The sequence below is a fragment of the Acanthopagrus latus genome, chromosome 2 (assembly GCF_904848185.1).
Source record: "Acanthopagrus latus isolate v.2019 chromosome 2, fAcaLat1.1, whole genome shotgun sequence".
Taxonomy (NCBI): Eukaryota; Metazoa; Chordata; class Actinopteri; order Spariformes; family Sparidae; genus Acanthopagrus; species Acanthopagrus latus.
In genome coordinates, this window is record NC_051040.1 from 24507200 (window position 1) to 24518620 (window position 11421).

Consider the following 11421-nt stretch of genomic DNA (forward strand, 5'->3'; position numbering starts at 1 on the left):
GGAGGTCAGACCTGGGTGTCTGGACAACCTCGAGGTTCCCTGTTTGTCTGGGTGATAAAAGCTAGAAATAACCCAAGCAAGCCTGGGAAATTAAAGCAAGGACACCCAAGGATGGCTGGGCTGAAATGCCAGTTCACATGAATGACACGCGGCTTTAAAGCAAGAGGCAGGTTGGGAGTCAGGGTGCGGCTGGTAAAACAGGTGAGGCGAGGAGTTTCTCTCGCTTACCTCATTGGTGCTTAACCGGTTTCTCAAACGGAAAAATGTGGCCCTCCTGAATAAATGCCAACTTTGCGTTTGTGTGAAAATATTAGAAAAAGTTATTAACAACAATGAAATCATATAATGTTAAGAATTTGAACCAGACAGTGATGTTAGGCTCTTTTGAAACTAAAGCTACAGTGATCTCAGTTTTGGGTAATGCCAAGTCCACTGAGGACAAACTGGTTTGTTCACCTCTGAGGACGTGACTAGTGATGTAAACTGCAGAGATGGAGGGGTTTCCCCCCAAATGACTTCATCTGTAAACCATGTAAATATTTCTGGCTCACCCCCACCCCGCCTTTACTTTCTGTAGATACCAGCTGTGGAAGAGTTGTGAAAGAAGTTTGGCGTCATCACAGCGCAGTGAGGGCAACACTGACGCGCACGAAGCTGCTCTCCGCCATATTGACTAGTGGCAGCCGGCTTGCTGGGCAACAGGCCAGCTGCAGTCCAAGTGTTAAGGTCAGTGTTTTCCGCTTTCAGATCACATTTTGATTCTGAAAAGGATCAAAATGTGATGCGAGTGGCGTGTGTACTAACTTCGTGTAGAATATGTCCAGTGCTTACCACTGACGCAGTTTAAATATCGGACTACGACATTAATCTCGCTTTGTTTTTGGCCAGTTGTATGCTAATGTGTTAGCAGGCTAGTTAGCCTGCGTGTACCCCGACAGCTGATTTCGTAGCCTCAGATGGTCTTGACGACCACAAAAAACAGCTTTTCATAGTTCTAGTCGCTAGCGGAGAAGCCGCAAACCCGACACTTTGACGTATGTTACTTTTTTGTACACTGTCAACTTAGTTACGCTTGCTAACTACCAGCTGTAGCTAGTAAGCCGAAGTTTGACAGTGATGGAAGTGATGGACTAACTACAGACAACTTTTCAGGACTAACCGCTGAAATGTGTTGGTTCTGGGATTTGAGGCAAAGCTGAAGGTATTCGTCCAGGTCGGACTTACAGCTTTGAGAAACTCTCTAAGGTTAAGAAGTACTACAGTAGTGATTTCTCAGCACAGACCAGCTGGGACCCTTCTGCTCACCGGCTCTGTTATCGGTCTTCCTCTGCAGGTAGAGTTAGGTGTTAGATTGACCGAACTTCACATGCAGTCACATTTTGGTGTAAATCGCTGGTGAGCACAACGATCCTCATTTACCATCCTCACACTGTCCTTGTCTGTTTCTGTTTTTTTTTTTTTTGTACAGGATGTTTAGGGGCCCTCAGATCCTGACTTGTCCCTTTAGGTCATTGTTGCTGTTGAGAGACTGCCACCTTGCTGCTCTCTCTGAGAACACTGGTGCTGGATGGCAAGGTGCATCAGCCGCCAAAGAACGGTGGTATGAAGGCATCCATGGAAGCAAGGAAGCTACATCATCGTCCACAGAGACTGTCTCCTGTTCGACGCAGCTGCCTTTTATTAGTACGGACTGTGATAATCGGCAGCTGAGAGAGGGTTCGTTTCAAAGCCTCCTGTCCAAAGCCATTTTATCCAGCCATCATCGTCACCCCCCTCAGGCGTCTGCTTTTGCTAAGGCAACACAAGCGTCTTCTTCGTGGAAATGCACTACCGTGGAAGATTTAGGTAAAAACCTCAAAGCTGCGAGCACTTACAAGGACTGTTTAAACAACACACCATGCCTTCAATCCCGCAGAAGTCCATGGGACATTAGCCAACCTTCCCTCAGTTTCACCAGTCAGACTCAGTGTAACCTTCAGTGTCATTTAAATCACAGACGGCACTTTGTGAGATCCTTCAGCTTGTCGAGACATCAGCCATGGATTTTGAACCACTCTGACAGTACACAGCATCCCTCCAGCATCTCCTTTGACCAAACCAGAGCGCTTCATCAGGCTGCCCCTCTCGTGGCAGAAGCCTGGAGAGGCTGTCTATCTCTAGGGAATGAAAGCAGGTGTCGACAGAAGCTGGGGCCCAACTTGAAGCTGTACGAGGCAGAAAAGGAGAGAAAAGCGTCGAGTCAGAGCCAGGGAAAGAACCAGGCGAAATGGGCGGCGGTCCTGGTCTCTCTCTGTTCTGTTGAGGGCGAGCCGGCATTTCTCTTCACTCTGCGCTCCAGCACACTGAAGGGCAGGCACAAGGGAGATGTCAGGTGAGTGGAGGGATAGAAATAGGCCACACTATTATAAAGTAAGTATTAAGTAGAATACGGCATATGTTCTCATTTCCAGTCATTTCCAGTTTTGCAGGAGGAAAGAGTGATCCATCAGACAGAGATGTGGTGGCCACGGCGTTGAGGGAAGCCAGGGAGGAGCTGGGCGTGAATGTGTCAGCCGAGAAGGTCTGGGGCATCCTGAAACCTCTCAGGGACATGGTAAGTGCTGTTATGTCTGAAAGAGTTTAAGTTTATAAAAAAATGAAAATAGTGAATAATTTCAATCACAAATTTCAAAAGGCCACGGTAACATCGGAAACAAGCTTGTTTAATCTGACAAGCGATCCAGAACTCCAAATTTATTCTGTCGATTGCAACTTGATTGATACATTGTTCAAGCACTTGCCTTAAATTTGGCATCATTAGGTCTTCATGTCCACTACAAACAGACTCAGGTTTTACCATAAAGTTAAGTCAGGGACTCATATATCTTCATGATAAATAAGAGTTGTTGTGTCACTTAGACAGACTCTGGTCACTGTTAATACAAGGCTTAACAGTTCATTCTACTTCTTTCAACTAAATGTGAACATTTCGTACTAAATCTGTGTCTGAATGTGACACTGTTTCTGTCTTTTGTCTCTCTCACCAGTCAGGGATGTTGATTGCTCCTGTTCTGGCCAACCTTGGTCCCTTGGAGGAGTTATCCTTCAAACCAAACCCTGGAGAGGTACAGTCATGGTATTTTTTTTCTTTGGTTTAAATGGTTTTGACGTGTCTAAATGACTGGAGGTTTTGTTTTTGGGACACAGTGGAGATGTTTTAACCTATATATCAAATCATGTTTTACACAGTTTATGCAAGTCTCTGTTTGTGCTGCTATGATGTCACACCACACCTGGCCCTAACATACACAAAAGTTCACATCAGAATTTCTAGTTTCTGCTTAAAGCCCAAGTTAAAAGTGGGATTAATTGGTCTGTTTCTGTCTCAGGTGGAGGAGATTTTCACCCTGTCCTTGTCCCACTTGTGCAACCCTCAAAACCGTGGCTACACACACTTCCGCACCGGTGACAAGTATGGATACACCCTCCCTGTGTTTCGTAACGGGAAGCATCGAGTATGGGGCCTGACGGCTATCGCCCTAGACCATACCCTGAAACTTGTTGTTCCTCCTTAGCAGTGTAAAGTACTTCAGCACATCTTCCATGTGGTGCAAACATTTGATTATGTCAAACATGCGGTCAAGCTATGTGCCGCAATATCACATCAGGATTCAATGTGAACACAAAATGGTTTAATTCACTCGTTCTCATTTATGAAGGTAATTTCCTTTCAGGGAGTATCAGACTCAGGAAAATGATTTTTCCACTCGTGCAACTTCTGAGCCTCTGTTTTTTTTTTTTAAGAATCTCTGTTGAATGGATGAGGTGTATAAAAGTTGATGGCCCACTGTGCTGATGGCACTGATTTAAGACCGGGGGTTGGAAGTCCTGGCCATGGATTTGTAGAACTGCTATGGAGCAACATCAAGAAGCCGTGTCAGTGCTTTATTACACCTGATTGATTCTTACCTGAACAGTATCGGTATATATTATGGGCTGCTTTTATTTATATTCTTACAAATCCTTCTTTTATCAGCTCTAAATCTTCTGTACCACCAGTTACCAAATTAAACAGATTTTATCAAGTTAAATTCATGAGTCAGTGAGATGACTTTTGCCACATAGGTTTTACATGAGTCTTATGTTTCTTTCATTTTAACATGTGGGCTCAGCAAAGCACAGCTCTGAGAGACTTCATAATTTCCAATGTTATTCAACTGATGCCCATGAATCATTTATTTGATTTGGTAATTCTCACGCTCAATCTAATCAGGACTGTTATAAACACTGAAACGATATTAGCACATCATGTGGTGTGTTGATGAACAATGCAATAAAGGTTATTTAAAGGTTTTCTCTGTATTCGTTCAGTCTTCATCGATGAGATCAGTTTTTACATGATTGACATCAAAGCAATAAATAGTGCAAAAAGACAATTTCCAACAGTTTGATTTCTACAGGAGAGGGAGATGGAAACCCTTCATTTCGTCTTGGTATCTGAATCACACAAAAAAACCTGAACATTTCATTTACATACTTATAGGCTTTTAAAAATGTCTGCTGCACCACAGTTATCTGCATGCACCACAGGTGTTATAGGCAGCAGTGTGTGATGAGAGTTGCAGCCGCGCTATAGTCAAAATGTGTTCTACAACACATCTCTTGAAGGCCGTGTCCAGAAAATCAGCATCCAGTTCTGTGAAATGCGGGCTCATCAGTCCTCAAACACCGAGGGTGCAGAAGTTCATCTCTTAAGAACAACGCAATTGAGAATTCAAACTCTTGAAGCCTCAAGGCAGGGAGCACTCCATGGGGTCCTGTGAGTCGGGCAGGAGGTGGCAGTTGAAGGGCCAGCTGAAGGAGAAGAGATCCAGGGCCTGGCTGCACTGCTTCTCAGCAGAGGAGCAGACCGAGCGACAGGGCTGGAGGACGCCACCCTGTGGGCTGCACTGGGGCAAAAACATTCCACACACCAGCCTGCGCAAGGGCTCGAAGCACGCCAGCTCCATCAGCACCTGGATGGCAAAATGGAGAAGAGAGGAGTGTGTGAGGTTGAACATCTGGCTGGTTTCTCTCTAACAAGTGGCCCAACAGCATCAAGGAAATAAAAGGAAATCATGTCAGTTTTGAGGGTGGCTTCTTTACCCGGTACTGTCGCAGGAGTGTGGCGGCTTCTCTCTGATCAGCAATGGACAGCCAGATGTTTGGGAACGAGGTGAGGTTGTAGCTCAGACCCTGACACATCTCTACTTCGATGAACTCGCACGACGAAGCTGAGAGCGTGGAGAAACAGAATCAGTCCTGTTCTTATCTTTCTAACTTCCAGAACTTTCAGTCTCTAATATGCAACATAGATTATGATTGATAAGTGCCTCAGTGTGTCTTTTTATTATTATTTTTTTTTTAGTTTGACCTCTCACCTTTTTGTTTGTTGCAGGAGCGATTTCAACATTGAAACAAAAACTACAGTATCTGTTACAGCGAGACTCTGATCGGGGTCAGAGATAACGGGGGCTTACTGAAGGGAGGGTAGGTGGAGTTTCCACAGCCCTGCTCGTCTGCTCCATCGGGGCAGTCGTTCCATCCGTCGCACAACCACTGCTGCTGAAGGCACCCCCCTGTGCTGCAGGCAAACTGACTGGGACCACATGTCCCTTTGAATAAGGAAAACAAGCAACACTGGGTTACAGAGAGCAACACACCACTATGTGAAGAGCAAAGGAGGAGGCATAGAGGCATTGGGACAGGATGAAAGTACTCTAATAAGAAAGAATGTGTCAGGTATAAACTATCATGTTCTGAAGAGCAGATTTAGGTCCGAGAAGAAAGGAAAATGTTCAAAAATTGATAATATTTGATTCAAGGAGGAAAGAGGAACAGCAGACAGGAGGTTAAAACGAAGGGAGAAGTGAGGACATAAGCAAGGACAAGAGAGTTCAGGGGACAAAGAAAGGCACCAGTAGCTCTTTGATATAATATGAACTAGGTTTACAATAGCAAGAACTCACTGTCCAGTACGGACACAGCCTGGTATGTTGCATTGAAGCCGCTGTCAGCCACTCCCTCATCAGCCACAAACACCACAGTCATGTGGGGTCCGGAGGAGGTCAGGTCCGGGGGGAAGGTGGTACCACAAAACCTGAGGCAAACAAGCTGCTTCAGAACACTGTGGTTATATAACTCCCATAAAATGTGACACTTTTTTTTTTTTTTTACCCTCAGTGACAGTTACTGTGAACGCGGGTCTCACCTTCCCAGCACTCTCCCAGCTCCAGTATCGACGCTGTCGTGCACCTCCACGTAATCAAACTCACACACATCCTGAGTCTCCAGGCTGAAGTTCCTGAAGCTCAGTGTGATGACGTGACCCTCCTCAACAGACACATACCATATGCACAACTGATGGGAAACAGAACATAAGATGAGTGGAAAACACACACGCACACGTTATGGCCACTTTGGAGTGTGTCACGCAGTCACAAATGTACCTGGTGGTGAGGATAAGGCCTGGGATGGTTTGGGCTTGACAGGTAACCGTTTGGCCCGTTCTTCTGCCCGCCACATTCTGTGAAAGGTTTTTTTGTTTTTTTGTTTTTTTTTTTGTAGAAACAACGGCCAGTGTTAACTTTGTCTGCATTAGGGCTGCAACAAATGACTATTTTCATTGATCTGTTGATTATTGCCATGATTAATCCATTGGTCTATTAAATGTATGAGAAATGCTCATCACAGCTTCACACAACCCAAAGACTCTTTATTTATTATCATATATAACAAATAAAGGCAGCAGGACCTTATATTTAAGAAGATGGAACCAAATGTTTGATGTTTATGCATGAACAATGAAACGATGAGCACAACAGCTACTAATTTTCTTTCATTTGAGTAATCAGCTATTCGATGAAACGGGCAGTTGTAGCAGCTGTAGTTCTCACCTTTGTGTTTATGGCTGCAGTTGGCCTCGTCTGTTTGGTCGTGGCAGTTTGGATGACCGTCGCACACAGACACAGGCAGCAGACAGCGGCCACTGTCGCACATAAACTCCTCTCTGGAGCAGCTCTCTGAGAAAACACACACAGGTGCACATGAATACAAATGGTCATGAATGCGAGGGCACGTGTATTTGCAGACACACACACACACACACGGGGGGAACTAACTGTGTCCGGGCAGAATGGCCCTGTACTGCGCAGTGAAGCCGCTGCCTGCGATGCTGCCATCAGAGTGGAAGGTGACCCACACTGTGCTGCTGTTTGTGTTCACTGTTGGTGGCGCCACGTTACCGCAGAACCTGCAGGAGGGAGGGCAACAACCTTTAATAATCTGAACCTTTCATTTGAATAATCTGCTTTTATCTCCAATTACGGCTTTGGAGCAGCCACTTGAGGGTGAACTTTGCACAGCAAATTCTCAAAAGGATTTGTGGGCAAGTGGTGCAACATTTTTTTTTTTTTTTTTTTAGAATTTCATGAATCATGTTACGACACTTTCCAAGAATGCAAGTAAGCAAAAAAGGTCAGAGTATTCTCATGCACTGAAATCTTTCCAAGAGGCTTTCAGTACCTAGAAGTGCTCTACGGTTATAAACAAACCTTTGGTGCCATCTACCAACAATTTAGGGTAATGACATAAACCCAGATAATGTTCCTTTAAGGAGGACATGTATAGAAATAGTTGCTTCGACAAGCTGGTTTCACAAAATGGACCAATCGAGACAAGCGTACGGCTTAACTTGAGTTGTTTCTCATGTTTTTATGCACTCAACTGTGTATTTACCAGAGTACACATCCATTCATTGCCTCCCCTGAAGTAGTTAAGTCCTGCAAAACACTGTTACTACCTGGGGATAGAAAACTTACAAAACACTACAGGCACTTTTGTTCTCTTCTCCAGAGTGAGATTGAGTACAATGCAAAGCTCTGACCAACCTGGTGACCACTGAGGTCTGCTCTATCTGCTCCTGCACCTCGAGCCAGTCAAACAGACAGGGCGATGGTCCCTCTACAGCCAGAGAGGACACGTGGATCTGGACCAGGGAAGTGGGTGGGACTCGGATCACCCACACACACAGCAGGTTTGGAGGGTAGGAGCCGGGGTGGTTTGGAGAGCTGAAGCTGCCCTCTGAGTCGGTCAAAACCCCTCCACACCCTGAGAGAGGGGAAGAACAGAGAAGACGATTCCACTGGGTGAGGATGGACGTAAATTACAACATGCAACCATTTTGCTTGAATCGCTTACGTGTTTCGGATGGTGGGATCCTAGCGGGCTGTGGCGCGGCTGTACTGTTCAGTTGACTCCTGTTGGCGGGGATTGTGGGTAAGGTGTGGGACGCCCCATCCCCTGCACTCAGCAGGTCTGGAGGGTTAGTGGACAACAGCTGATCCTCCACCGCCTGGCCTTTTATCTCTGAATCAGGGACAGAAACAGACAGAATGGAAACATGGGGACTAATCACAGAGAAGAGGCTCGTTTTAGACAGAAAGATTGAATGTACTGCTCAGAAAGAAATGAATAAATAAGCAAAAAGATGCATGTATCCTATGTTTTTACCTACCAAGTACCTTTCCCAGTAATAGCACAAACAGGGCAAGATTAGCAAACAGTGATTCTTGATGTTTTCAGTTAGTATGGAATCTGAATTTAACGTTAATCACTCTTAAATCTCTTTAAATCAGAGTGAGGCTTTTCTTTTTCACTGTGATGACAGATGAGGGGTGCAGCAATGACTCACGTGTGAGGATTAGGGCCAGCGCCAGTCCGATGGCCGCCAACAGGAGCAAGGCAGCAGCAGAGACCACCACCAACCCCCAGCCACCCGGGGCCCGCAGACGCATCGCACACACCCCGAACACACTCCAGCCGAGGCCTGAATGAGGGAATGCACACAGAACATAAACATGTGGGTATGTGACAGGATTCTGCAAAGCTTAAAGAAATATTGCAGTTATGTTAGAAATTGCTTCCCTCGCACAATTGAAAATGAAATAAAATGGAAGCTTATAACAAACGTCTGTTTATTTAGTTTGATTATGTATTTGTACACTTGTGTTTTTTCTTTATTGCCCTTGCATAAAGTTGTTGAACTTTTGAGAGACAGATTGTAAATAAGAACAATCTAAATCAAAGGAGCAGAAGCCAAGATACTTTTAGTTACTAGTAATCAAGAGCTGAAAACGCAGAACCCCATGAAATCACCTTTGTATTTAAACATCCACACCTCCAGTTTTTAGTAACAGGCTTCCTTTTAAAAATGTATAGTCCCAGATAGAGGCTGAGATAACCCTGATGAGATCACTATGAAATCATTAGAGTTATCTTTTGTTTTTCAAGAAGTCTCCTCCAGCAGTAGGATTAGCCATTACAGGCTAACTTATCTTTGACATGTAGAATTGGTGGCTTGCCCCTTTAATCCTTGGTTACAGTCAACTATATTAACCATGTTTTACCAACACTTCCTGACCATTCCAGCTGAGTGTAAGTGATGCAACTATGTTACCAGCACACAAAATACAGTTCAAGGATGGTGAGAGAAAGCAGCATGCTGATAGGTCGACTCACTGGCTGCTGGCGGTTTGATTGGTTCGGGGGTGGACGAGGACGTCCTGAATCCCTCTACCTTCTCTTCGCGTTCTCCCTCCAGCTCAAAGGCAGGGTTACAGAACACGTTCTGGGGAAAAACAGATCAAACAGAAGTGGAAATCACACTATCAGTGAAACCACTTTGCTTCAAGAAATAGATACATACATGCTTCCTCTTTCAAATGAAAAGCTGAATTCATAAACAACGAACCTCGGCTCATATAAACACACTAAGGGCCTCTGCTGCTACAGCCTACTGGTATGACTGGTTGCTTGTGGTTGCACACGTTGGGTAGATACTGCTGCAAAAGTTTTCTAACTTTATTTTCTGTTTATTGTCTAATTCCTCTCACGCGAGTTGTGAACTCAGCACGCCACACTTGAAGTGAACGGACACATCATTAACCCTCAACAATGTGTTCAAGTTGGTTTCACATTCTTAATTGATACATTGTTATTGGTAAAACATATTAATTACAGCCACTTTTAAGCAACAGATTGAAGATAATCATGGGAAATGTGGTTGAATCCATTGTGCTTTTATCACCTAATTGCAGTACGTTGACATTTAGGCCAGTGATGTACACGCGAGAGACAAGTGTATGTTTACAGCCTGAAAAGCCCACCAGCACCAAATCAGCTAAGAAGGAGAATTTGCACAATGCAAGTCAATAACTGTAAACTAACCCACATGCAAATACAACTGGAAAAGCAGCATTTCTGGTCCATGTGGCTTGAAATGAAGTAAAACAGTGCTCATAAAAAAAGAACCTTTCACTCCCTGTCAAGAATGAAGTGTAAAGCCAGCTATGCAGACACAAAAGTCAGTTTCTTTGATGAGCACAATGGACCATGACCAGTCTCCTGCTAAATGTCTTAACTTTGTGACGTGCATCACTTTTATTACCCGCCATCATCCATCTCATCAGCCTCACTCACCTTATAGATATCTGAAGAGTCTGAGTACACTGCCACTTGGCTGAGGTCTGACATCTTTGGACCACTGTCACTCTTTCACCGCGCCTCCTCTTATAATGTCAGGAGTGACAACGCCGAGAGAGCTGTTTCTACCTGAGGGACGGACAGATCTAGACTTCTCGGTTTTCTCTACATGGTTCACTTCTCTGCTCCCACAGCAAACTTCCACTGAAGTGCAGGAAGCTTCCAGCCTTCCCTTCCTCCAGCCCTGCAGAGCCCTTTGTTGGACATCCAGCAACGTAATCCAGGTGAAAAGGACAAAATAACGCAATGTAATTCACAGCGAACACTTTTCAGACTCAAAAACGATCAAATTATCAAAAGGACCCCTGCCTCCCCTCTGCTACCGCTGTCTGTTTTAACGGCGTCAACCTGCATTTCTCCTGTTTCTTGATGTTGTGTGAGTGGTTACAAAAGAGTTTTAGAAACTCCTGCACAGTTCTGAACAAATCCGAGTCAGCTGAGAGGACTGAGCCCCCCAGGAAGGAGGGAGGGGGGGAGGGGAGGGGGAGAAGGGGTGAGGGTGGAGGTAGGGGTCTCTGTTAAATCTCTATAATTCCCTGTAATGATCTTTTAAGCCCCTAAAATGTTTCATTCACACGCACGCCCATATGCCCAAACCCGGGCGAGCAGGTGCACAAACACAAATACGCACCGTTTGTCGAAACACTGGCACAGGGACAGTGCAGTCTGAGCGATTTAGTAATGATTGTGGGTAATTATGCATCAAAACAACAACAGTGATTCCCATGGTGAAAAAACAATGAAATAAAAGGAGGTGTTAAAGAGATTGTGAGATTTGAAATTGCATCAGTTGCCTAAATAGATTTTTTATTTAGATAAAAAAGTCACCAAAGAATCATTAGACCTCACAGAATCCTGAAA

The 11421-nt window shown here is 44.8% G+C and overlaps 2 protein-coding genes across 3 annotated transcripts; one reads left to right on the forward strand and one right to left on the reverse strand.

Moving 5' to 3' along the window:
* Nucleotides 1–75: 75 nt before the first annotated feature.
* Nucleotides 76–4332, forward strand: nudt8 (nudix (nucleoside diphosphate linked moiety X)-type motif 8). Of its 2 annotated transcripts, XM_037080689.1 has the most exons (6): nt 76–726; nt 1153–1333; nt 1469–2371; nt 2461–2593; nt 3027–3104; nt 3369–4332. In XM_037080689.1, the coding sequence occupies exons 3-6, from the start codon at nt 1470–1472 to the stop codon at nt 3552–3554; spliced, it is 1299 nt and encodes a 432-aa protein (XP_036936584.1). In that variant the 5' UTR covers nt 76–726; nt 1153–1333; nt 1469; the 3' UTR covers nt 3555–4332. The 2 variants fall into 2 exon arrangements, with proteins under 2 accessions (XP_036936584.1, XP_036936576.1); XM_037080681.1 differs by lacking the exon at nt 1153–1333.
* On the reverse strand, nt 3769–10980 carry LOC119009413 (membrane frizzled-related protein). Its single transcript, XM_037080669.1, has 13 exons — nt 10498–10980; nt 9538–9646; nt 8711–8845; nt 8218–8385; nt 7908–8127; nt 7140–7270; nt 6915–7040; nt 6468–6544; nt 6230–6378; nt 5988–6118; nt 5499–5633; nt 5125–5252; nt 3769–4994 (listed from the first exon to the last, which is right to left on the reverse strand). Exons 1-13 carry the CDS (start codon nt 10549–10551, stop codon nt 4770–4772), a joined length of 1788 nt encoding a protein of 595 aa, XP_036936564.1. The 5' UTR covers nt 10552–10980; the 3' UTR covers nt 3769–4769.
* Nucleotides 10981–11421: the final 441 nt, after the last annotated feature.

Excerpts from the sequence above, each read along its gene's own strand:
- LOC119009413 (XM_037080669.1), bottom strand. The coding sequence starts at position 10,551 with ATGTCAGACCTCAGCCAAGTGGCAGTGTACTCAGACTCTTCAGATATC. Across the intron at positions 6,545-6,914 it reads CTGCAGCCATAAACACAAAG|AATGTGGCGGGCAGAAGAAC; the intron begins GTGAGAACTACA and ends AACCTTTCACAG. Across the intron at positions 5,634-5,987 it reads GGCTGTGTCCGTACTGGACA|GGACATGTGGTCCCAGTCAG; the intron begins GTGAGTTCTTGC and ends CCTTATTCAAAG.
- nudt8 (XM_037080689.1), top strand. The coding sequence starts at position 1,470 with ATGTTTAGGGGCCCTCAGATCCTGACTTGTCCCTTTAGGTCATTGTTG. Across the intron at positions 2,372-2,460 it reads AGGCACAAGGGAGATGTCAG|TTTTGCAGGAGGAAAGAGTG; the intron begins GTGAGTGGAGGG and ends AGTCATTTCCAG. Across the intron at positions 3,105-3,368 it reads TCAAACCAAACCCTGGAGAG|GTGGAGGAGATTTTCACCCT; the intron begins GTACAGTCATGG and ends TTTCTGTCTCAG.